General features: G+C 60.2%; 1 protein-coding gene, 1 long non-coding RNA gene and 1 pseudogene across 11 annotated transcripts; 2 read left to right on the top strand and 1 right to left on the bottom strand.

The window, feature by feature from the left end:
* Positions 1-425: 425 nt before the first annotated feature.
* On the bottom strand, positions 426-25,510 carry RHBDF2 (rhomboid 5 homolog 2). Of its 10 annotated transcripts, none has more exons than XM_025859641.2 (20): positions 24,568-24,662; positions 19,810-19,889; positions 13,203-13,392; positions 9,588-9,752; positions 8,778-8,905; positions 8,030-8,225; positions 7,731-7,934; positions 6,649-6,777; positions 6,176-6,294; positions 5,827-6,021; positions 4,777-4,888; positions 4,484-4,558; positions 4,148-4,309; positions 3,705-3,814; positions 3,491-3,554; positions 3,267-3,361; positions 2,995-3,070; positions 2,724-2,824; positions 2,418-2,571; positions 426-1,740 (listed from the first exon to the last, which is right to left on the bottom strand). In XM_025859641.2, the coding sequence occupies exons 4-20, from the start codon at positions 9,729-9,731 to the stop codon at positions 1,321-1,323; spliced, it is 2,484 nt and encodes an 827-aa protein (XP_025715426.1). In that variant the 5' UTR covers positions 9,732-9,752; positions 13,203-13,392; positions 19,810-19,889; positions 24,568-24,662; the 3' UTR covers positions 426-1,320. The 10 variants fall into 10 exon arrangements, with proteins under 10 accessions (XP_025715426.1, XP_025715427.1, XP_073742238.1 ...); XM_025859642.2 differs by lacking the exon at positions 24,568-24,662 and adding an exon at positions 24,143-24,339; XM_073886137.1 differs by lacking the exon at positions 24,568-24,662 and adding an exon at positions 20,950-21,154.
* On the top strand, positions 11,634-12,009 carry LOC112814221 (large ribosomal subunit protein eL33 pseudogene; annotated as a pseudogene).
* LOC112814258 (uncharacterized) lies at positions 16,387-22,956 on the top strand. Its single transcript, XR_003205727.2, has 2 exons — positions 16,387-16,585; positions 19,740-22,956. It is a non-coding gene; the product is annotated as an uncharacterized lncRNA (long non-coding RNA).
* Positions 25,511-25,679: the final 169 nt, after the last annotated feature.

Genomic DNA, 25,679 nt, shown 5'->3' with positions numbered 1-25,679 from the left:
AAGGAAGTGCAGGGGCTACCTCCCAGCTACCCCCATGTGCCCCCCACCCCTCGCCTCGGAAACCCCGGGTCCTGTTCCCTCTAATAAAATAGTTGTGCCGCATAACCTCCCAGGTGGCTTCTTGTGTGGGGTGAGGGTTGCGGGTGAGGCACAGTGAAGGGACGAGGTCTGTGCCTTCCCCCCTGCCGTCTCTGCCAGGAAAGCCAGCCCCTCACTGCCCCTGGGGTCCAAGGATTTGACCCGGCCCTCTCAAGGAACCCCCTGAGGCTTTCCGTGGGACCCCAAACCTGGTTTCCGGTCCAACCAAATGCCCCACAAGTTTTCCACCGTCCCTTTGGGCCAAGGCCTTGCCCTTGAGCTCACGGCTGACCCCCCACCAACAAAAAAAAAAGTCCCGGCTTTCACTCTGCCAGGTCAAAAAGTGATACTTTTAGAGAATATCATTTAATACATTCGAGACATCATCCATATAAAGTTAGCGTTACTTTTAAAAATTAGAACCATAATATAAGCCAGTAAAAAATGGGCCTGACTGAGCCGTGGGCAACCCCCTGGGAGCAGGTCCTTGAGGTGGCCCAGCCCCCACTCCCACTTGGGCAGGAGTGAGGCAGAGTGGGGTAGGGCCAGCCTTCTCAGAGCCAGTCCCACAAGGCAGAACACTGACTCGGAGGAAGGACCAGGACAGACAGAGAGGGGAGAGGCTGTCTGCGACCACCAAGGGGAGGCTCTCAGCTCCCCAGCCTCGCTGTGTCTCCATGCTCTTTCTCTGCCCCAGGCCACGGCAAAGCCTTTCCCGCACGGCTGGTCCAGGAGCATTAAGGGCAGGCTCACCAGGCCACTGCTGAATAAGGGGCACGGGCTCATAGGGCAGGGAGGGGAGGCCTCAGTGAGGCAGGGGTGGGAACCTGGTGGGAACCCTGGCCACGTCCCAGTAAGGGCACGGCCACAGTAATGGGGTGTGTGTGTGTGGTGGGGGGCGGGGGGGCCAGGCCCCAGCTGGGGCTGAGTGGGGAGATCGGCAAAGCCGAGGACCTTGGGAAGGAGAGAAGCCCACCCCTCGGCAGGGGTCCTGCTGGCAGGGGAGCGGCAGGAAGGCAGGGTCCGAGTCCCCGTGCTGTGGAGAAGCACATGCTCGGAGGGCTCCCCAGACTGAGGAAGGGGGGGGCCTCACTCCCCCAAGGACCTCGCCTTTGTGACTGTCACCGCGGGGTCAGTGTGGCTGGTTGGAGGGAGGGCCGGGGCCCCCGGCGGCGGGTCTCTGGAGCGCGGGCTGGGGCGCTCTGCAGACAGGCAGCCCGACCCAGGCCCACCTGGCGGGGGTCAGTGCAGCACCTGGTCCAGCTCGTACTTCTCGCAGAAGCGGCCGGTGAAGGGGAAGCAGGTGAGGTACTCGATCCAGGGCCAGTTGATGGGGTAGACGTAGAGCCAGATGACCAGAGAGGCGAAGAGGCCGGCGAAGACCAGCAGCGACACCAGGATGAGGGCCCGCTTGCGGTACTTGTCGCTGGTGCCGAAGGTGATGTAGGGTAGGAAGGCGAAGGCCAGCAGCAGGCCGCTGAGGAAGCCGAAGATGTGGGCGATGTTGTCGATCCAGGGCAGGAGGCCGCAGATGAACAGGAAGAGCACGATGGCTGACAGGTTCAGGAAGGCCTTCCAGGGCCGCTCCAGCAGCTGCCAGCTCTGGAAGAGCTCCACGAAGAGGCAGGCGAGGAGGCCAAACTGCGAACCCGCCGGGCCCACCTGGGGTGGGGAGGGGAGCGGCGTCAGCCCGGGGTGCCACGTGCGAAGCTGGGGTGCAGCCGGGTCCTCCTACGGGCAGGCTCTCCCAGGGGTGGGGACCCGGCAGCTGAGGCTCCCGGACCAAAGTGGGGCTTTCTGCACCTACCCTTTCTGCAAACACTGAGGACCAACTACGGGCCCGGTGTTTAGTCCGTGCAGTAAGCAGGACAGACAGGCCTACGCCAGGCAGCATACGGCAGGATGGACGGACACCGAACAAGCCAAGGGCATGGGGTCGAATCAATGGAAAAACTGTCACTGTTTCTGTGGGTCATGAGTATCTGCACACTGGAGACCTCATGCAGCTCAACCCACAGCTATGTGACTTGCGGGTAGGCAGGCAAGGGTCATGGTCACGAAGAGAAATGAAGCAGAGAACGGGAACAAAGTGAGGGACAGGGTCTGGAAAAGTCTTTCTGGAGATGATGCCTGAGCCTGACGCAGAGGCATCGCTGTTCCCTCGCTCCCAGGGATTAGGGGATCAGCCAATAAGCCCACAGCTTAGCTGTCCATCTGGTGTCGTGCCTGGCCCCGGGCGGGGCCGTGTGTCCCTCTGGCGGCTCCGGGGGGGGGGGGGGGGGGGGGGGGGCGGGAAGCAGCAGAACTGGCCCTCCCTGCCCCATCCCCCAAGTCCCTACCTCTGCCCGATACGGGAGGAAGATGGCGCTGGCGAGGTTGCCGGTGATGCCACTGAGGATGAAGATGATGGAGATGCGGTGCCAGCCAGCCAGCTTCTCCAGGTCCCGCAGGATGGTCATCTGGAAGACCACGGACGCGAGGCAGTGCACCACGCTGGGGAGGGGGCACAGCAGGCATCAGCCGTCCCGCGTCTGCCCCCGGCTGCCAGCCAGGAGCGCTCCTCCACAGGCCTGGGGGCGGGGTGGGGGGGGGGGCAGGCAGCACCGGGGCGTGGGGGAGGGGGCGGGCAGCGAGGGGCCTTTTACCCTGCGTGGAGAAACAGAGAGAGCCAGAGCCTGTAGAACTGATCTGGGACCTCGGGGTTGAGGAAGGGCAGCAGCCCACACACCTTGTCCAAGCAGTGCACCTGAGGGCAAGCACGGGGCAGTCAGGGCCTGCGACCCAGCTGGCCCCGATGCGGGGCGGGGGTGGGTGCAGAGCCAGACACCTGCTGCAGGAGGGGAGGCATGAGGCCGGCTCCAGCACGCTGCCGTGCCCACCTGCTCACCCTCAGGGCCCCCGCAGGCCCTGCCTCACCTGGGAGCAGAGTGTTGCCTCTTCATGGAAATAGCCATGCATGAATTCACAGTACTCCCGGGTGGTGATCTCACAGCTGGGGGGACAGGGAGGCAAGGGGCTACATCACAGCCCCGAGTACCCCTGCCCACTGGCAGGAGCGGCGCCCCTCTGTGGGGACCCGAGCTCTGGGGCAGGCTCCCTTTCATCCTGCTCACACCACGGGCGACCCCAGAGTGGGGGAGGGAGGACACTAGCCCGTGTGGCGGGTGGCAACAGAGGAGCTGGCTTACCTGCCCTTGGTGCCGATGCAGCAGGGGCGGCCCTTGATCTGGCAATCCATGTGGAGGAAGCCGGTGCGGTTATTCTTGGCCTGCTCAGTGCAGATCTGTGGGGGGCGGGGGGGGGGGAGCGGGGAAGGACACGACACGCCCACATTGGGTCGGGCCCCTGCAGTGGCAGGCACTCTCACCGTCTCCCTGCCCTTCCTAGACCATTCTCCACCCCGGACACTCACTGGCCACTTGGTGATGTCATCAGGCCAGATGTGGGCACCACTTGAGGCTGGCTCCTCACAGGTTCTGGAGGCAGAGGTTAGAAGGGGCAAAATGAGGAGCTGGGCCCGCCCCCCAGCCTGCCACACCCACCCGCTAACACCCCCAGGGGGAAGCACAGACAGGATACTCAATCCCATCTTCTCACAGCCCAGCTGGGCCACCCTGAGACTGTACCTGGGGTCTTGGTGGCACACCGCCCCTGACGTCCGCTTCTGACCCAGATCAGACTTGTCCATGGGGGGCCCCGTATCATCCTGCCACTTGACAAAAGTGGCCAAAGTCTCCTGGAGAACAGAGGAGGGTTGGTTGCGACTAGGGTGATGCCATCCCCATTAGAGTTGGCGAGGGGCCCTCTGGACGGCGGCTCTTCCCCTGGTCTCCAGGGCTCAGGCTCATCTCCCAGACCTCCACCCCTGGCTGACGTTCCCAAGACCTGGGAACGTCACTTCCCTCACTTCTCTGGGGCTGGGGAGCTTGGCACTCTCCCTGTATGGGGCCAGGAAGGAAGGAGGGAATGCGGTCACTGTCCCTGAGGGTCCCTCCCCTATGCTGGGGCAAGTGAAGATGGTGCACAGGACCAGAGCAGGGCTGGCAGGGGCTAGAGGGCCTGGCCCCACCGAGCAGTCCTTCCGCTGGGTCTGGATGCAGCCCGAGTGGTCGTTTTGGACACAGCAGCCCGAGTCCCGCTCTAGGTCTCGCTCCCGAAGCACCAGCTGCTCGATCTGCTGGTCCTTCCGGATACAGGGGGAGAACTTGGCTCCCAGGTGGATCAAATCAATCTGGGGGAGGGGAAAGAATGAGCCTGGGTCCAGAGCTGGCCACTCTGTTGAGTTTCGCCTGAAGGTCCCCTGATAAGAGGGGCTCCTGGGCCAGCTGACCCCCTGCCCAGCTGGGGGCGACAGGGCCCCAGCGTTCCCTGCTGAGATGCTGTCCCCGCCCCCTGGGCCCCTCACCGAGCTGGGGCCGATCCAGAAGTTCTCTTGCTGGATGTACTTCACGCTCTCATACACACCTTTGTTCCTCAGCACCTGGTGCAGGGGCAGAGGGTAGGGGGTTCAGGGGTTTCCCCATCCCAGAGTATGGCCCCAGAGTGGGGCTGAGAGGTAAAGCTACAGTGAGCCCAGAGCACCCTCCTGCATGGGCCAGGTTGTGGCCAAGGGAGGGACTCCGTGGCCGACGATGCTGATGCCTCTCAGGAGAGGCTGGGGCCCCCAGAGGGGAGCACCCCTTCCTTAGCCTGACTCACCAGCTGGGTGGTGATGTGCTGGGCAAAGCCCACGGGTGCAATGCCATACGTGCAAATCACCAGCAGTGTGATGATGATGTGGACGAAGGTCAGCCAGTAGGTGAAGTAGGGCCTGGGGACAGAAGCACTGGGTCAGCAGAGCTGAACCCACATCCCAACCCTCACCTGCCGAGCCCAGCCCCCATCAGCTCTCACTTGCTCTCTCCCCTCCCCTTCTATTGCCCTCCAACTCATCCTTCACCACAGTGACTTTGAAAATGCACCCTCACATATCTCTCTCCCAGCTTCAACCCTTAGACAGCTTCCTGCTCCCCTTGCAATAAAGTCTAATGTCACCCCCTCCTGGGGGCCTTAATGCGCCCACCCACCTTCTCTTCTTACAGCTCCTAGAACAAACCATGATCCCTGCAGCCCCAGGGCCTTCGCACAAGGCACTTCCTTTGCCAGAGATGCTCTTCACATCTCTCTCTGCCCGGCTAACTCCTGCTCAGCCTGGCTGCAGCCCTCCCTGCAGCCGTCCACTCACTCTCTGTCCTGCTGGGACACTTGCAAGCTTGTTATTCGTGTTTTGATTTTGGGTTTGATGTCGATCGGGTCGCCGCCCAGGGCACACTGTGAGAACTGCTGCTCCCCAATCCTCTGGTTTCCCCCCCACGGTCCCCTCACTCACAGAGCTTCTAACTGTCCCTCTGGCCCGCCCTGCCCTCCCTGTCCCTCCTGTTGGAGCTGTCCCAGGGCCCATGTGCTGGTGCTCAATGAATGCTTGTTGACCGCTGTTGGGAGCTGGGCTAAGGGCACAGGCCAAGAGAGCCGGGAGGGTGAAGAGGCAGCAAGCGCCGAGGACCCTTCCCAGGCGACACGCGTGCTCGTGGGGCTGTGTCCCATGGGGCCACCCTGAGGACTGGTCCCCGCTCTCCTCTCCCATACGAGCTGCTCGCTAAACGCCTGCTGAATAAAGGGGGTGCTGCCGGAGAGGGTCCCGGGGGCTCTGGTTCTCGGCCCCTCCCCCCGCCGCTGGCAGCCGAGGGGCTCCCGGCGCGGGAGGCTCACCGGTGGCTGTCGAAGCTCTCCAGCTGGCGCTGCACCGTGCTGCTGATGCTGCGGCGGTAGCTGCGGTTCAGCCAGGTGCCCACCACGCCCAGGCCGTAGTGCCGCTTCTGCCGGTCGAAGGCGAAGTGCTTCACCTTGGAGGCGATGCGCTTGCCGCGCCGGGCCGCCGTGACCGGGGCGCGGCCGTACTCCTTCCTGGTGGGCGATGGCTCTCAGCCCGCTGCCCACCCCCCCCCCACCTCCCCCACGCATCCCAGGACGGGGCTCTCAGGAGGGACTTGGCGGCCCGGTGAGCCCTCCCCCGCTGTGCCGCCTCCCCGCACCCGGAGGAAGGATGCCCAGAACTCACAGAGGGGTCTGCGTCCCATCGGGGGAGACCGGGGAGGCCGAGCGTGGGATCCCCCGGAAGTAGCTGGCCGAGAGTGGGGGAGACTCAAACACGTCATCGGGCATGGAGCTCATTTCTTCCTGGGGTGGGGTGGAGTGAGGGACACAGAAAAAGACAGTGTGAGGAGTCACTGTCCATACTGCTCCCAGCACCTCGGTTCAAGGACAGAACAAAGCTAGACAGGCTCTCTGGGAGGGAAATGGAAGGCACGTGCCTGTCAGCCCTGACGGTGGCTTTCCCGGCTGGCACCCGGCCCTGCCAGGTCCCCAACAGGAAGACAGGCGCCCAGGAGTTCCACGAGGTGGCACGTCCCATCCCACCCTCTGGATCCCTCAGGGGCTCCTGGCAGAGCATGATTGGGCCGGGTCTCCTCTCCTAACTCCCAGGCCACCCCGTAGCCACCCCGAACCCTGAGGCCCACACCCCATGCTTGCCTTACTAAAAAACGAGGAGTCAAATGTGTCTGCTCCGTCCACCACGTCCTCCTCCAGGAAGCTGGGGTAGGCGAAGCTACGTTTGACCACGCGGCACCGCTGTCCCGTGGCATCCAGCACCGAGCGCCCCTGGAGAGGGCAGGGCAGGGCTCGGGCATCAGGCCCAGTTCAGGTGCCTCCACCCCCCCGCCCCCTCCAAAGGAACCGTCAAGCCCCTCCTCCCGGGGCAGCACCTTGGGAGATAGGACCCTGCCCAGAGCACGGAGTGTCTGCAGAAAAAGGCCCGAAAGCTTCCGTAGCCCCGAGCCCATGGCTCTCTCCAAGATTTTCAGTTATCCCCACCTGCTGCCCTCCGGCTGGGGCAGCTAGCTCCCCACCACTTGTTCTGCACTCTTACTCCCCGAACTCGGGCCATTTCCCCCAGCTGCAGCTTCCTGGCACAGCAGGCCCTTGTCTGCCTCTTTCCCCCCATCTGCGGCTACCCCTCCTATAAGCACCCCTCACTGAAACCACATCAAACCATGTGCTCGTCCCCTGATGTGCCACGCCCCCTACCTCCAGGCCTTTGCATAGGCCCTTCCCTCTGCTGAGAATACTGTTCCTTGCCTTCCTTTCCTGGGGGAGCTTTTCCTCATTTTTCTGGGCTCAGCCCAAGTGCCTGTCCTGACATCAGCCCCTCTCCTACGCGGGCCCCAGCACTCATCACACTGAGTAGTGACATCGGCCTGCTCAGGGCTGGGAGCCCATCCAGAACAGCGACACTGATTCGTTTCACTCTGCAGTCCCCGGGCCCAACACAACACAGGGGCTGAGTGAACTTGGGTGAAGGGTGGTGCCTGCACGTGTCCTACTTTCCCAGCTCGTGTCAGTGCAGAAACCGGCGTCCCAAACTATGGAGAACCGGGGCTGGAAGGACGTGGGCCGGGCTCCTGAGCTGCAGGGCCCCTCTCTCTGCCAGGTAACCCGGTGCATCCACCGCCCTTGGCACAGAAGGACATACCTGGCTGAGCTCTCGAGGGATGCTCTGCAGCGAGGGAGGGAGGGACACTGGGGGCTGGGCAGAGGCGGGGAGGCATCTTTACCTTGAGGAGGGCGGCGGCAGCCTGAAAGCTCATGTGGGCCACAGACATCCTCTTGCGGCGGGGCAGGTGGGAATAGCCGGAGCGGACACTGGTGAAGGAGGTGAGGGACAGAACCCCTGGGGTCAGGGGTGGGTGTGGGGCATGGGGCCTGTCCACCTCATCCGGGTGGCGGAACGCCCGTCCGCGGGCCAGGGGATCCACAATCTGGAGGGAGGGAGGGAGGGAGCGAGTGAGCAGAGCCGACCAGGCCCAGGGCTAAGTCACCGGCCGCTCCCCGCCCCTGCCCCGGGGGAGCCCACCTTGGGCATCTTGCAGGGTTTCGGAGACTCGGTACCCTGGAAGGATGGCGCCTCCTGGCTGGGGAGCTCCAGGTCGCGCTGGCATGAGGCCTTGAGCCGGCCGTAGCGCACGCTGCAGTGGTGCAAAGTCCTGCGCTGCCAGTGCTGTCGCTTCACCTCCCAGTCGCCGCTGACCCCGAACCACTGGGCCGTGCCCCTGCGGAGTGCACACAGAGCAGTGGCCGCGCGCCCACGACCATGGCAGCGGGGCGGCGGGGCAGGGACCGCGCTTGTGCGGGGGTGACAGGGGGTGTGTGCAGGCGAGGGGACGCAGAAGGTGATGGGGGAGGTGTGTGCAGGGGAGGGGACGGGAGGTTACAGTGTACGTGTGCACCCAGCACAAGGGGCAGACCAGCTCCCCCTTTTGCCCCCGGGTCGGCACCCAATGACCAGACAAGAGGGGTGGAACAGAGTCTGGGGCCGAAGCTGGGCTGGCCAGTGCCTCCCCTGCAGCCCCCGCTCCTTGACCTTGAACCCCCCAGCCTCCACACTGTGACTTTCTACAAGGCACACATCCCCCTTGGGCCTCAAATTCCACCCCACCCCCTTCCCCACCCCCCCCACCCCACCCCCGCCCCGGAACACGCACGTTCCAGCCCTGCGGGGAGTGCTGCTCACGAAGGCCTGCCTACTCCTAGGAAAGGGACACAGGGCCAAGGCCCAGCGAAGGGCCCGCTGGGGGGGGGGGCGGGGGGGGAAAGGTGCTCACTTGCGAATGCTCTGGGACAGGGAGGCCTGGCGGCGGAAGCCAAGGCGCTTCTCTGAGCTGCCCTCCTGCCACCGTCCCCGTGGCTCCTGGAGGCTGACGCTCTTCACATAGGCTGGGTTCCTGGGCCTCTGCGGGAAGCAGGGCGGGAGGACAGGCTGGGACTTGGTGGAGCCCAGATCCCGGGCTCACTCTTCTTTGGCTCCCTGCGCCAGAACCCTGAGAACACACCTCACCCCTAATGTACACGCCTGAGCTGCTTTCCTTCCAACTGTAAAGTCACCATCCTTCACGCGCTTCAACGAACCCTACACAGTGATTTCCCAGCTCCCTACACAGTGCTCCCCACCCCCCCTCTGTACGCAAAACAGCCCCCGGGGTGAGTGGGTGGCACCAACACAGCACCCCTTTTATGCCCCAGGACACTCTCAATGAGCTCTTTATGGAGCGCTGGTCCAGCCTGTCTTCATTACCATTCTCCACGGGGGCCAGGCTGCTGATGCCCAGCACGTGGGGTCTCTTCCCCCAAGTCTGACAGCCCTTCGGGGGGCCCTGGGCAGGAAATGGAAACAGCCGGTCCTAGTGGAACCGGGGAGCCTTTCTCGAGGACTGTGCTTCTGGTCTCCCCGTCCACCGACCACTGCGAGACGCGGCTCCTGCGCTCCGGGCCCACTCCCTGTGACGTCTGGGGCCGGGGAGGAGGGGGTGCAGGCCCAAGTGAGGGGTGACACAGGCAGTGGGGGCCTCCCCCGCCTAAACGGTGTTGTGTGCACAGCTGTCGCTCCCCAGGGAGCCTCCAGGCTGCCCCCTTACCTGGGGCAGCATGCTGGTCTGCTCGCCAGGGGCTGGGGTCTCGGGTGGCGGGATGGTGATGGACAGGTTGGGCGGCTTCCGGCTCTGCAGGCGGCTGCTGGACACAGAGGAGACGCTCTCGCCATTCTTGTCAGAGGAGGCCATGGTGGGCCAGGGGCAGGGCGGCTGGAATGGAAACAGAGAGAGGGGGCACGAGTGTGTCGACAGGTGGCAAAGACAGGAAGGGACCTGGGGGCCCTGGTGCCAGGGCGGGCGGCCTGGGCTGAGAACAACCTGCAGAAAGTCGGTCAAGCCTAACGCTGGGGTCCAAACCACGCGGCAGAGACCGAATCTGAACTGGGTGGGGTAAGGCAAGTAGGTCTATTTCTGTCCTTTGTTTGCAATCCAGGCCCACAGGGGCCTGGGGAATCCCCACCTTTCCACCTCCTTCCATTGGTGGTCTCTCAGATTCAGGCAAGGACCACACCAAGAGGAGCCCGAGGGCAAAGGACAGAGCTGCAGTGACCTTGGCTGCCTTGTCAGCCTGGTCAAGGTAGGGTCAGAGGGCAGCTTCTTTGACCTTGGGGCAGGGCTTGGGGGAGGACAAGCGGCTCCAGGGTAACCCGGTGCCCTAGCCGCAAACAAGAGGCCCACAGTTGTGCAGGCAGCGGGTGGTTCTCCGAGTAGCCGTCCCTGGGTTTCTAGCGGGGAAGTGGTTGGTGGCTCAGCCTCATTACCAGACAGATGGGAAAGCCACCATGCTGGCTCCTGTCCCCTGGGCTGCCTGGTTCCTTTTTCAAAGGTAACTGAAACTGCCACCTGTTTGGTACTTTTTTCTTTTCATGGAGGAAAAATGGTAATCCCAATGATAAAAGTGGCATATGCTCATTGTAAAAACAAAACACAAAAAAGACTCCAGTGATTATAAAGCAGAGAGTGAACTCAAAGTCTGCCTGTCACCCCGTCTTCCAGGAAAGAGCCCCTTTGCACCTGGAAAAGGATACACGTACTTAAACTTTTACATGCTCACACCATACCTTTTCATCCGTAGGGTGCACATCAGTGCACACAGACAGATCCACCTTACCTTTTTTTTATTTTAAGTAGGCTCCACATCCAGCGTGGAGCCCAACGTGGGGCCTGAACTCATAACCCTGAGATCAAGACCTGAGCCAAGATCAAGAGTCAGATGCCCAACCAACTGAGCCGCCCAGGCACCCCTACCTTATCTTTCTTGATGACTGCAAAGACTTCCTTGAGTGGAATGCACCAAGATTTAATTAATGCCAGACTGATGGCTGTTTAGGTTGTTTTCAGGGACTCCTGTCCAGTGTTAACTGACACCCTTGCCTAGACCGTGTGCATGTCCCAGCGCTATCCCAAGACAGACTTCTAGAAGTTGAACTGCTGGGTTGAAGAGTGAGTACATCTTGAATTTCAGTGGATCCTGTGAAATGGCCCTGCTAAGAGGAGGTGGCAATTTACCCTCCCTCCCTGCCCCCGCCCAAATCTGGGGCTTGTCCACACTTGCTCGCCCCCTCCCCCGACTCCCACTTCCCCTCTGATTCCACCAGAATCAACACTCTGCCTGTTCTATTCTCCTCCCTTCCTCACTCACTCACTCTGCTCTTTTTCTGGCTAAAATCCTCTCCCTACTTCCCAAAGCTGCTGGAGCGAGTTCGGCTTCTCTTCCCCTAGCATAAGGCCAGGGACTCCACATCCGTCTGCTGACACAGTGCTGACCCCGGGTGTGCGTAGACCCGTGGCAAGTCACACGGGAGCCCTCCAGGTAAGGGCGAGCGGGGCCAACGTGTGATGGAAGGGTGACACGGCAGGCACATGTGGCCCGAGGCCATCCGTCCCCTCCACCCCGGCCCCCCAGAGCCACCTCTCTCACCTGAGGGATCACAGCGGTCTCCTGGCCACTCCACCTGCTGCCCCTCGAGCCCCCACCCTCGTGACCATCTGTCACGCAGCAAAGACATCACCTTTTAAAAGCACCAACCGCTTTCCCGCCATCTTGGAGTCTGTGGAGGCCTGCTGGGAACAGGACTCCTATAACGCCAAATAACGTCCGGAAGGCTGTGGTCCAAGGCCATTTTTGCTGGCTATAAGCGGGGTCTCCGGAACCAGAGGGAGCACACAGCTCTTCTTAAAATCGAAGGTGTTTATGCTCGAGATGAAACGGAATTCTATCTAGGCAAGAGATGTGCTTATGTGTACAAAGCAAAGAACAACACGGTGACTCCTGGTGGCAAACCAAACAAAACCAGAGTAATCTGGGGAAAAGTAACTCGTGCTCATGGAAACAGTGGCACGCTTCGTGCCAAATTCCGAAGCAACCTTCCTGCTAAAGCCATTGGCCACAGAATCCGTGTGATGCTGTACCCCTCAAGGATTTAAATTTAATGAGAAGTAAATAAAGGTGTAGACTTGTTCTCTTGTCAAAAAAAAAAAAAAAAAGCACCAATCGCACCACGTCACTCTCTGCTCAACACTGTCCCAGGATTCCCCGTTCTCACTTAATGTCCACGCTTCTCACTGGGGCCCCTGGGCCCTGAGTGGATCTGTGTCCTCCCTGCCCCTGACTCGGACACTCCAGGCCGCTCACTGTCTAGTACCTGCTAAGCTCTGCCAGGAGGTGCTGAGGGGTCGTGGTCAAAAGCACACTGCAGCTGGGTGGTCTGGCCTTGACCTGTACTTGACCACAAGTCACCCACATCCTCACCTTGTAACGGGGGAAAGACCTCCCCCAAGAGAGGTGCCCTGAGCATTAAATGAGAGCATGCATGATACACAGTCGGGCAGTGTGTGCACACAGAAACTTGTTCTAGAGTGTTCACAGTAGCATGGTCATAAGAGCCAAAAGGTGGCAACAACCCAAAGGCCCATCGACAGACCAACGGAGAAACAAACTGTGTTCCATGCACATGATGGGATTATGAGGCAGTCACAAACAGGAGTGAAACGCTGACGTGGGGTCCAGCGTGGCTGAACCTTAAGGATGTTATGCAAAGTGAAAGAAGCCAGACACAAAAGACCACATGTTCTAGGAGTCCATTCCTACAGAAGTCTGCGACAGGCAGGGGGTTGGGGGGACAGCAGCTAAAGGGTGGGTCTCATTCTGAAGTGATGGAAACGTTCTGAAGCTGCCCATGGTGCTGGTTGCACAGACCTGCGCATATACCAAAACCCACTGAATTGTACGCTTTAAATGGATGTAGTTTATGTGGATTAAATGTGAATTATAGCTCCATGAAGCTGTTAAAAAAGTCTCAGGCAGGTGCTCCATAAACATTAGGCCTCTGCCTGTGTTCGTCTCTCCATCCCCATATCAGATCATCACACAGTGGAGCAGGTAGCTCCTTCCTATCATTCTGGTTCCAGCTTGGGTGCCACCTCCTCCAAGGAGCCCTCCCTGACTGCCCAAAACAGCTTCCCCGCTCCTGCTACAAGTCTCTCCATTGCTTCACCCTGGTCATCTTCTTCTCTCTGCCTTATTCACTGCTGCATCTCCACCTCCAGCGGAGTACTGGCCCACAGGTATAGTATCGGTACATACTGGATGGAAAACAAACAAGCAAGCAAAGCGGCTTGTGCCTTGGGTCCAGCCTGCCCGGCTACCCAGCGTCCTACCTTCAGAGTATGGACTGAGCTCACTGCTTCCGGGGTCTCGTTGCAGAGGTCTTCAGAGCATGTTCTATTCCTTCCCTCACTCTATGCAGATGCTCTGGGGTCGGTCAAGCTTCAGCTCCGTGAAGAGGTGGACAGATGCCAAAATAGAGGCTTCTAGGCCAAACAGGGCCTCTCCCTTGGTGCGCACAGCCTATAGAGAAGGAAGGGCAGGCTCAAGCAGGCGTGTTCAGAACAATGCCCCTTTCAATCTTCCTGACCTCAGTCTCTGCATCTACAAAATGGGGATAATTCCACCGGCTTCATGGGTGAAGGATTAAGAGATCTGTTCTCCCCATCCGGAGTAAGGACCCCTTGTGACAGGCTGGGCACTCAGACTGCCAGGCAGCCAGGGGCTCTAGCCTCAGAGCATTTACCTAAAAAACCACCTGCAGACCCCCACTCTGGGCTGGGAACCCCAAATCAGGACGGTCTCTACTTTTTTTTTTCTGTGTTAACATAACTTCATGAGAAACATTTAACTTAAAAACAAAGTGTTGGCTGTCTCCTGATTAAGATTTCCTTTTGAATAGAGTAAGGCAGATATTTAAGGCAGCGTTCAAATGATTTAGAAGTGTTTCTTTGTTGTTGTATTAGCTCTTTAAATAATTTATTGAGGTCAAATCCACACAACATAAAGGTAAGCATTTAAGAGTGAATAACTGTGGCATTCCTCGTTAGGAAGTCCTGCACAGAGGAACCCTGCAGCAGACCCTCCTCGAGCAGAACCCCGAAGGCTGCTGGGGGCAGGGCAGGTCACATCTTCAGGTGCACCAGGCCTGGCCCTTCACGTGCATTAACCTACTTTGTCCTCAAAACACCTTTCAGAGTAGACATCTACCATTGCTCCCATTTTGTGGATGGGAATGGAGGGAGGGGTTAAGGAACTTGCTCACGCTCACACAGCTCGGAAGGGGAGCAGATGGATCTCATCAGGAAACGGGAGCCACCCCTTCCCCCACCCCACCAAAGCTAGGGGGCACACTGGGGGCTGGACAGCCCCCTATCAGGGTGACAGAGTAGAGTCCAGTCTGGAGGGAAACTTAGTTTTACTCAAGAGCACTTTGCAAACTCTGTTCCTCAGAGGCCTGGGGTTACCCAGAGGGGCCTGGGGGGCTGCTGGGGGGGCAAACCGGAGGCTGGGGGTAGGTCTGTGCCCTCCCTCTGATTTCACAGGGGCGGCAAAGTCTTCCAGCCACAGGAGAGAGGAACTCCGGCTGTGGAGGGGGCACCCAAGGGGGGATCCGAGGCAGAGCTGGGGGCCCAGGACGCTTTCTGCTTCAGGGTTTGCCCAACAGACTCAGGCATCCTTCCTTCTATCCCAAAGTGTTGGGAGTCCTGACCTCGCACCTCAGGGCAAACCGGCAGTAGGTGACAAGGCCCCTCAGAGATCACAGGCAGATGGGCCTGCCTCTACTCTGGGGGCAGCTCCAAGACAACAGCCTCCCCTGGGGCCCCTGGATGGAAAGTTCTCCAGTTTGGTCTCCTTTGGGATCAGGGTGCAGTGAGAGGGCACCAGGCAGGTGCTGTCCTGCACCAAGAAGGGAGGGAGGCAGGCGGTGGAGGGAGGCTGGGAGGGTAAAGCTGCCGAGTCCGAGCTTGGGTGAGGTCACCAAGCACGTAGGCTCCTTCTGGAACTCCAAGCTGATCACACTTTCCCACAGGAAGCACTCAGTGCCCTTCAGAACCTGACTCCACCCCCAGCAGACACACATGCCCTGCAGGTCCCCTGGCCCCCACTTCCTCATTGGAGGCCTTGCACCTGGCACACCGGCCTCCACCTCATCTGCCTGGGCAACGGCAGGTAAAATGTCACCTCCTCCAGGAAGTCTGCCCTGTCACCACCAGACAGAATCAACCACTTTCTCACCTGCCTCCTCTAGCATACTGCAGACACCTGCCTGTGTGTAGGGGTCCCCTACCCAAGCAGCACCGAGTCTGGAACAGTCAGCTCCCACTAATTGCTAACAAGATGGGAGGCGAGGGGGGCGCATATGCATGGTTGCAGACTGTCAGTCCACATGGACCCTGGACTAAAACTATCCCCCCCAATCCTACACTCAGCTCAGGAAGGGAGTGGCCCACTCTGGAAGGCTCCACAAAGTGCCCTCTGCCCTGCTGTGGCCCAAGGACGGCAGATGCAGTCCCAGGACGAGCCCCCACTGGACCTCCTGTTCCCCTCTCCCCACAGCACAGCCCGGGCCCCCTGGCCTGCCCTTCCATCCCAAAGCCATAGCACCCTGGCTGGGCCCCCCAGCCCAGAGCCCCCCACTGTGTTGCTGCCATCTGTGCCAACGTCCTGACATTGGGGAGACGGGGCCGGCCCCAGGGCACTTCTGGGGGCCACAGGGAGAAGTGGCTGGGCCCTGGAGAGCAGAGGCAGGGCTGGGGGCACAGCTTCTTGGGGAGGAGCACGGTATCCAAGAGAGCTATTTTCACCATCTTCGTGGGCAATGCTGAGTCCTGGCCTGTAGCCAGCTTTACCCCCTGGCCTCAGTCTCCTTCTCCGTTAAGCAGGGGAGTGGGACAAGGTGAGGGCCCAGCTCTGACACCCACGAGGCCCACAGTTTAGCACAAAACACCACTTTCTCACAGCCCCTCTCCACCAAGGAGGGGAGAGCCTGCTCCTGAGATTGCCCCCAACTTGTGCAGAAATGGTGGGCAGGTGTACCAGAAGCCCAGTTCCTTCCTTGGGGTGGCGGGGGCAGAGGGTAGGGTTGGCAGTACGGGGGGCCACTGAACCCAAGTCTAGGGCATGGAGGAACCCAGACGGAAAAAAGTACTGGAGCTTTGGGAGCACCCCGCCCAGCACATATCTCTCATGCCCCAGAAATGCTTGCTCATCGCAGAGGAAATTGTGACATCCTGGGACAAGGCTTCCTCCTGGCCCACAGTCACATACACGGCTCTAAGACCCCACGGCTGCTGCAGCACCCAGCCTGTGGGCTGGGGAGGGGTGGGGGGCTTGTGTGGAAGGTCTGAGAGGCTGCCCCACCCAGCAAGGCCAATGCCACCTGCCCACGACCTCAGTGGGGACTTACACCCCAGCCCAGAGAAGCTGGGCCTGGGTAAAGGAAGGGGACTTAGGGTGAGGTCCATCATGGGGTGTGGGTGGGGCAGAGTCAAAGAAAAAGCGAAGTGCAGCGTTCAAATCATCCTACGGGTTGACATTTCTGTACCCCCACCTCCAGTGGTGTAACCTGGCTAACAGCAGCCTGGATCAGGCACATATGACACAAAGGCAGACTCAGAAAGCGCTCAATGATGCCACCAGAGAATCTGGTTTCCCCACAAAGGGTGGGGCCGGGCACTGCCAGCTAAGCCCTATCCTGACAGACACAGCCACGGTAAGCAAGGCCTCGGCCAGAGAGGTCCCCCGACAGAGCTTTACCTGGGCGTGCCCAGGCAGGGTGGTGGGGGAGCACGCCTCCCCTCAAGCCTGCATGGGCCAGCTGTCCCCTCCCCACCTGCCCCCAGGGGTCTGGCTCCAGTCCCTTCTCTCCCTCCCCACCTGCCAGCCACCAGTGCCCACCAGCAGGCTTCTGAAGGCTTCCCTGGTCTTGCTAGTGGCAATGGGGTCTCTGCAATCCCCAGGCTCTGAGGACCCTCGTGAACCAGGGCAGGGAGTGAGCAGCAGGTGCAGCTCCAGACGGAAACAGGAGGCTACTGACATTAGGGCCAGAACTGGGAACAAAGGGAAGGAAGGGACCCTTGGACAAGGGGTAACAACCCTCCCCTCCAGCAGAGGAAAGAGGCAGACCACTCCAACCACTAGATTCGATCGGGAAATTAACAGGACCTCCCGGGGATGGGGGTGGAGCGCACAGGTCCCCTGGACCGAGGAAATAAACTGCCCCCTGGCCCGGGCTTGGAGCTGTGGGTGAGTGGGCAGTGCGGAGGGAAGGAAGACGGCCCAGGGCTGCTGGGAACCTGTCTGCCCCCTGATGAATCACAGGATGACGGGGTGACAGCCAGGCGCAAGGAAGTGGCCTCTCTCCCCTGCTTCCCTGCCACAGAAACTGAAACTGGCTGGTCCCTCCCCACAGCCTTCTGGGAACTGGGGCGTTTTTAGAAAGCTGCAGAGAGGAAGCTGGCCCTCGCCCACTGTGCAAACCCCAGCAAAGCCCCGAGTTCTGCTGACCTCGGGGAAGTTGCTCCAGCTTCCCTCGAGACCCGGAAGGGGCAGCTTATGTAAAGGCTGTCATCTAACCTGGTCTCCCGACAGGCGACAGGCATCCCAATGGCCCGTGACTCACCCCAACACCTCCCTGCTCTGCCAAAAGCGGGGCCGGAGCAAAGGGCAGGGAAAGTGCCCAGCAGACACCGAGGGTCTGGGGACAGGACTTAGGAAGAGAAAATGCAGAGACAGAAAGGGAAGGGGACACAGTGTCCCCCCCGGAGGCTACGAACTCTAACTCGCTTGCTGGTCAGGGTCAGAGAAGCCAACGGGTCGCCCCGTTCCTCTCCTTCCCTCCCAGCGAGCGCCCACTTCCCCAGAGACGCAAGTCCACGGACGCAGCGGCCCTGCCGTGCTGGGAGGCTGCACTTCGGCCCAGCCAGCCCCCGTGGAGGGGAAAACTGAAAGCACCTGGGGGTTTGCGCCTCTCCCGCAGGGAGAGCCCCTATTTCTCCATCCCCGACACCTTAAAAGGCTTTGCTCAAACTCAGTTCAGAAGATAAAGGATGGGGAGAGGGAAGCAGGTTCAGGGGCTTGATGACCCACTGGCTTTTCCCCACCAGACCCCAGGTTCTGGACTCCCTGTGACCCAGTTATGGTGGCTTGGGTGGCACGCTGACCACAGACACGGGAAGTGGGTGCTGGGCTCCAGGCCCAGGGTAGGAGCATGTGGAATGGGGGGGTGCCAAGTTCTTGGAGGGGTGCAGACCCCAACACCACTTTGTCCCACCCATCAGGCTTTCTTGGGACCACACGCCAGTGGGGCAGGCAGAGACGTGAATGCCCCATCCTCTGAGGGGGCCCTGGGTCCAGGAAGCTGGCTGAGCTGGGATGCAGGGGCAGGCAGCACTAAATGCCACCAGATGTCCCCAGCTGGGCACAGTGCTGGATCCTGCCCTCCTAGGTGCCCTCCCCGAGGGCTCTCTGGAACTTTCTGGACTCCAGAAGCTGCCCGTAGAAGCACACAAGGGGATAGCGGCTGAGCAGGGATGCAGGTGCCCTCCCACACCCCAGGAAAGCAGCAGCTCCCAGAGCCTGGGGGCCAACTGCAGCTTGGGGACAAGAGAGGGAATGGAGCACAGGGGCTGGTCCCAGGCGGCCCTGCCCGACAGCCCAGCCTCCTCTGGGAAGGAGACATGTTCTGTCCCAGTTCTGCTGCCCCTGAGCATTGCTGTGAAGGGGAGGAGTCAGGGGCGGCATTGGGGGTCCAGAAGGCCCTGGTCCTTTCTGGGTCTGATACCAGGGCACAGGAGGGCTCCTGGAGAGGGAGAATGCGCCACCGGACACCATGTCGACCTGAGCTTGACGCCAGGGGCTTGGTTCCAAACATGCAAGACGATTTGCCTCTCAAGATCTTGAGGTACTGGGAATTGTTTGTTGTTGTTTTTCCCAAGTTTACTTATTTATTTATTTATTTTGGTAATCTCTGCACCCAACGTGGGACTGGAACTCACAACCCTGAGATTAAGAGCCGCATGCTCTTCCAACCGAGCCAGCCCCTGGGAACTGGGTTTTTTCACTGGTCCTTGGCGCTGGCAGAGGCCTGGCACGTGCTCGGTGGTTAGGGGTTGGGGAGCAGGGGAGGCCCACTTCACTCCTGCTGGAAGCTCCCTGACACTGAGGGGTGACAGGCTGTTTCCAGACATGACCACACTCAGTACACAGAGCAGGGCTCTGTCCTGGGCTTGCTAGGGTGGGGTCCCCCTAATTCCCACCCGGCTCTTGTGGCCTGGCTCTAGACAGTGAAAACACTGTCCAGCTGAGGGAAACAGGTCTTGGGCCCAACCCTAAATGCTGTGAACTCTTAGGCAAGCCACTTAACATCTCTGACCCTAGTCTGTTTATGCTAAAGGATGCTAAGTAGCCCCCCAGGAGTCGAAAATCTGGGTGGCTTTGTCACCATCAGCTGGGGCTCACCCTGGGTGCACACGCAGCTGAGGGACAAAGCCTTACCATAGCTTATGGAGAGGCCAGGGTCACTCAGCCAGGAGTCAGGCCCTGCGCTGCCCTGGGTCCCTCATCTTGGTCCACTCAGGCTGGGGCTCTGGGTGCCCCTCGCTTCTGGAGGCCCAGGCTGGCCCCACAGCTGGGAGGGATCATGCCAGGCAAACAATTTTCAGCTTGTAAACAGTCATTAAGGAGCTAATAAACCTGACTTCCCAGAACCCTGCCCCGGAGCTTGCTGCTTCCCCAGAAGAGGCTGGCCCCAGCGCCAATGAGGACTGGGCTTCAGGGCACTTGGACATGGGCCCACCCAGGCCATTAAGACTGGGGGTGTAGGGCTTTGTAAATCCCTACTCACTGAAGCCCCCGGCCTCATTTAGGGCAGCACAGATTCTCTCGCTGAGGAATGAGGAGGGCTGCGAGGACTCAAACCCTGGCTTGGCCACTTACCTGCTGGGAGACTTTGGGCAAGTTACCACTTTGGAGCCTCGGTTTCCTCTGCTGTGAAATGGGGTGATGTACCCCCAAACCTGCCGATCCAGCAAAGATGACATGAGATTATGAATGTACAGGGCCTGGCGCACAATCAACGGCCACTAATTGGTGGCTTCTTTTATTCCTGGTTGACCACTCACTGCTCACTTAGCCTATCTGAGCCAAGAGCCCCAGAGATAACAGATCTCTATTTGACAGGTGGGGAAATTGAGGCTCAGACACGTCAAAAGTCACCTGTCCCAGGTCCCATTGTTGGGGGGGGGTACCCTCCGCCACCCCGTAACTCGTGAGGCAAAGTGGCCAATATATGGCCCTGGGGTGGTGACCAAGGTGCTGGGGGAGAGTTTAGGTGTGGGCCTCTGAGACTTGTGAGCTCCTCCTAGTCCCCTAGGCAGAAATGACATCACCTGGCGCTTAGGTAGTCCTTCTCAGCTTATCAAAGGGCTTTCTCAAACAGTCTCTCACGCTGTCTGTCCATACCTATCACCAGTGGCTGACAAGGTGAGAGCAAGGGCTCAGGCCCTATTTCAATGCCAAGTCCTGCTCCTGCCCCTTCCCACAGTGGGTCCCCCACCTCCTCTTCCAGGCCTTCTGCAGGCCACCCTGCAGGCCTGACCTGGCGAGGGCCATCTGGAGAGGGAAGAGAGGCTTCTTGCTGGATCAGGGGCAGGACCACCTGAGGATGCCCAAGGCTCTGAAAGGCTTACCCTGTTCCCGGCCCTGCGAGCCCGGCCAGAGGGAGCAGAGCTGAGGGTCACCGCCTCCATGACCCCCTCACCCCCGCATCATGACACACATGCAGGCAGACAGGGAGAAGCCCTGGCTGGGAGGAGCCAGCACGTCCTGGCCTGAGACTCCACTCCCACGTCCGAGCCCACCCTCAGTCCCCTCGGCATCCGCGGAGCAGGGCTCCCCACCCCAGACCAGGCCACTTCTGCAGGGTAATTCTAGCACTGCTATTCTTCGACATGCTCTTAGCTAGCCCTCCCAACAGCCCACGAGGCAAGGCCCCTGTCATCGTCACGAGCCTGTGCCAAGGGCACACAGACACGCTCCTAACACCAGGCATGACGCCATTATCCCGATGGCTCCTACCTCAGACTCCGGGCCCAAGACTTCCCATGCATCACCCCTGGAATCCTCACAGCAACCGGTCCTGGTGGCCTACTGCTACCCCACAGTACAGCTGAGGAGACTGAAGCACAGACCACAAGCGACCCTCATCCTACCGACCACTACCTCATGGGCCACCATGGCTGCCAGCTTCTGGGCCTCGCTCCTTGGCTCCCCACGCTGGGCATCACCCTCCTACCGTCCTCCTACCCTCCTGGCCAGCGTCCCTGCCTGGCACTGCCCACTTAGCTCCAACCACTCTCCTGGCACCCCACCCCCACAACATGCCTCCGGCAGCTTTTGAACTGCAAACAAATGACTTGTGTCTGGGTCCCTGCATAAGTTTACACAATGACGGAATGTGAACACTTCCCCGAAGATGAGAGGATGAATTTTTCTTTACACTCAGATCTCACTCCCAAAGGGAAGCAACAGTAACTTTATGGGCTGTCGGGGAAAAGCCCCTGTTTTCCCCCAGTGATGGGGCAGGTGGGGTAACTCCTCCTGGCCTCTATCCCGAGAGCTGGCCTGGCCTGGGCACCTCCCCAACCTAGCCACCATGCGCTGAGGTTAGCCTGCACACTCCCAGCGGGCGCTGATGACCCCACCAGTCCTCCCCCAGCCTGGCTCAGCTGGATAGGAAACTGGGAGCAAATGTGTGAGCTCACTCTGGAAATCCCCACGGGTGGCCAGGACGACACGAAGACCGAAGACTGCTCCAAAGTGGGTGGTTCAGACCCGAAGGGACGTGTGGAGTTGGGGGAGGAAGCCCAGAGAGTTCATCTCCCCAGATGCTGCACCACGGGGCAGGCAGGACGCTGGGGCCACCCCAATATTGCCACCACTCATTCTGAACCAATTAGAAGTGCCAGGTGGCTCATTCAAGTCACCTGTTTTTGTTTCAGGATTTTTTTTTTTTAAGTCTTATTTAAGTAATCTGTATACCCAATATGGGGCTCAAACTTATGACCCCAAGATCGAGTCACATGCCCTCCTGAGCCAGCCAGGCACCCTCGTTCAAGTCACCTGGACACGAACAGGTACGTGCACGCACAGACACACCCCCTTGACTTCTTCCTGTCCTTATCTGCTCTCTCATCTAGCATGGTTGACAGGAACCCCGTGAAGAGTCTGGCCACCAGTAAAAACACCACCACTGAGGAAGAGCCAGACCCAGACCCCAGGGGCCTCCATGATGTATTTGTGGTGTGACTAATCCCTCCTGCGAGAAGAACAGAAGTCCCCTCCTGGGCAGAAAGAGAGAGAGAGAGTGTGTGTGTGTGTGTCACACCATGTACAGCTGTAGCTCGCACATGAGCGAGCCAGATAGGAGTCAGCTGGTGGCTTAGCAGCAGGTAGGCACGAGGTTTTGGGGTCGGGCCTGGGAATGACAGCCCAGGTTCAGTATCAGGCTCTGCTGCTTTGTGCCATGAGAGACACACTGAAGACGGGCCACAGTTTTCTGTTCAACAAAAAGACGGGAGTGTCACTCCAGCCCTTTAAAGTTAAAAGCAAACAAAAACAAAACCAGAAAAACCAACCAGAAACTACCACCTGCTCTCCTTCTGTCCTGCTATCGTTCCCAGGCCAGGAGGCCGGGGTCCAGAAGTGAACAGGATGGGAGCAACGGACACTGTCAGAAAACAGGAAGGGAGGGCAGCGGGTGGCCTGGGCTCCTGGGGACGGACAGCTGCTTCACTCCATCCCACCCTTCTAGAACAGCCCCCTCACCTCCATCCCCCGAGAGCTGGGCCAATGTTCCTGAGCCCAACTCAAACCGGAGTCGTCCCTACTGGGGTCCCCCTGGCCTGGCGCTTGGCTAACACCAGGAGCATGGGGTGCCTCGCACTGCCAGCAGCAGGGCCCACCCTGGGGCCTCTTGTCTAACCCAGGTTCCCACAGCCACAGAGGACCTTTCTTTTTTTTTTTTTGCGGGAGGGAAGCAGATTAGGGGAGCCACAGGGAATTAAAAACCTGTTAGTCCTTGGATGTTATTTTCCTGGTGTACATAACTGGAAGAGTTAGGTGTCAGTTTAGAAGGGAAAATTCCAGGAGGTCACATGGCACCAGGCGTCCATGCCTGTTTCAGCAATCCAGCTTTGGGAAAATCTATGAGAACAGAACTCCCCCCTTCCTCCCCCGCCCAGGGGGATATTTGAGCTCCAGGGCTGCCCTGGCTCACCCTGCATGGGAGGCTGCCTTAAGGGTGAGGGACTCCAGGACTGAGCTGTGAGAGGGCCCTGTTCCCAGCCCCTGGGACTCAGCTCCTCCCCCCACAGCACCCAGACCTGCTTTCTGCAGAGACTGTGGTTTGAGCAGGGAAGAGGCAGGTTTATGACACCAGAAGAAGGCTGTCGCTGGGGGAATAACTGTCCTCACACCTCTTATCTCATTTAAGCCTATTTTGTTCCTCCCCTAACTCCTGGGGAAACTGAGGCAAGCAGGGGGCAGTCAATGAGAAGTAACCTGATGGAGCAGGTGCGGCCCCAGGGTCTTTGAACCTCAGCACAGCGCCCACATTTTGAGCCGGGTAATTCTTTGTGGTGGGAAGCCCGCCTGTGCGCTCTAAGATGTTTTAGCAGCATCCCTGGCCTGGACCCACTGGATGCCAATAACTACAGCACTCCCCTCCTTCTCCTGAGTTGTGACAACCAAAATGTCTCCATTGTCAAATATCTCCTGGCACCAAAAATCAGTGCCCTGCTTGAGAACCTCCTACTGCTCTAAAACAAGCTTCACTCTCCACTCTTCCCTCTGCCCTACCTAAAGAGTGAACAGGAACACAGACGCTGGGCTCAGCCTTTTTAACAGCCAATGTCACCAACATGGGGTCCTAAATCTAGCCACTTGGGAGCCAGCAGCCAGTGCACATGTGGGGTCTTTGGCAAGCCTTCCCCCGCTCAGACACACCCTCTCAGGAGCTCCAACCCTTCGGCTCTCTCCACTTAGACTCACCGGGTTAGGCAGGGGCTGAGACCTCGGCTTCCCCTCTGCCCTGGGATGGGAGGGTGCGTCTAGCAGGCATAACCCTTTCTAACCCTAACCTAACCCAAGGCCCTGCAGGAACATCAGAGGGGGCCAACCTTCCCAAGCCCCTCACAGTCCAGAAGCCAGGACTTCTGGGTCCAATCTCTGAGCTTCGATCTAGCCTTGCTGTGACTCCACTCCCTCGCACCTGTTTCCACCTGGCGAAGCTGAAAGCACAAACTTCGCTTCGGAGCTGAAAGGGGAGGGAAGGGTCTGAGTTCCAGGCGCTTCTGGGAGGAAGGCGGGACTGCGCGGTCCTGGCCCCTGCCAGTCCCCTCTCTTCCTCCCGGGGCCTTAAACTTCTGCCCAATCGTCGTGCCCTTCCCACATCTGGTGGCCCGTGGCCAAGGGGTCTTGTCCCAGCCGAGCCCCAGGGACCGGCAGACCCGGTCCAGCCCCGACCCCTGGCCTCCGGCGCGCCCCACGTGGGGCCCGAGCGCTCCAGCAGGGCGGGCACCCTCGCGGGCCGCGCACCGCCGCCCCGGGCGAGGCTCGGGCCCGACCCCGCGGACCCCTACGGCGCCTGCGGCCCGGCCGCCGCGTGCCGGGCTCCGCCCTTTGCCCCGCGCTCACCTCCCTGCGGCCCCACGTCCCCTGGACGCAGCTCCGAGCGGCGCGGGCCAGCGGCTGGGCGGTGGCTCCTGGGGGCGGGGCCCCGGCGCTCCGCCTCTTCCCTACCTGCGCGCGGGCCGTGGGGGCGGGGCGGGGCCGGCCGGGCGGGGCCGGGGGCGGACCCGGGGCGGGCCCGGGGGGCGAGGGGCGGGGCCAGGGCTCAGGTCGGTGCGGGAAGCCGCGGCCCACCCCGCGGCGCCCTGGACTTGCGCGGGTTGCTGGGTGCTCCGCCCCCTGGGGAGGGGGGGTGCCGGTCTGGGCAGAACCCTCTTTTCCGCCTGAGCTGGTCTCTTCCGGGCGCCGTCCTCTCCTTCCCGGAGAAAGCGCATGATCTAGGTCTGCACTGCCGTCACGTCACCCCCCCACCCCCCGAGAAAAGTCACTCCGACGACGACCACCTCCCATCCGCTCCCGCCAGCTCCCTCATTCTAAGGCCAAGTGGGCCTGTTCCTCGAGCCTTTAGCTCTTTACCTTTTCGTTGTAAAGCATTTGGAGCATCTCAGTTACTCCAAATCCCATTGCAGCTCCCGCCTCGGGGAAGCCTCTGATCTCGGCCCTCCTCATTCTCCTGGGGGCGGAGGCGCCCTCCTAAGCCGGGTCTTGCTCAATTTCCCCCGCCCCTATCCGCCCGCCGCCAGGGCCAGGAGTGCTGGTCCCTGGGAGAAGCCCGCGCTGGGTGCCTGCATGGGTGGCCGGGGTCTCTGGAGGAGTCACAGCAATCTCCTTTAGGGCCACCCAATGAAAACTCACGTTGTCTCTGGCCCGGCGAAACACAACCTTCCTGATGGGGCCGAACCTTGGCTCACACGGGCGCCTGCAGCAGGGGAGGAAAGCGCTCAGGATCTGGAGATTCGGCGGGCCCAGCCTCGAGGACAGGGTGGCCTCGGTCCAGGCCCTAGCCCCTCTGACCCTGTTCTTAATTTGCAAAGTCGCAAAGCCTTCCTGGCCTTCTCACGTGGTTGGCAGTGGGGATGCAGCGAACAGAACCTGTGAAAGGCTGCATCACCAAGTGTTAACTAGTGGGGTTATTATCACAAGGGTGGGGGCCGACAGCCAGAGGACCTAAGTTCAGA

This window comes from Callorhinus ursinus, unplaced genomic scaffold (genome assembly GCF_003265705.2).
Source record: "Callorhinus ursinus isolate GAN/ISIS: 27379988/994484 unplaced genomic scaffold, GSC_fseal_2.0 scaffold68, whole genome shotgun sequence".
In the NCBI taxonomy this organism is placed as follows: domain Eukaryota; kingdom Metazoa; phylum Chordata; class Mammalia; order Carnivora; family Otariidae; genus Callorhinus; species Callorhinus ursinus.
This window is presented reverse-complemented; position numbering and strand designations above follow the sequence as displayed.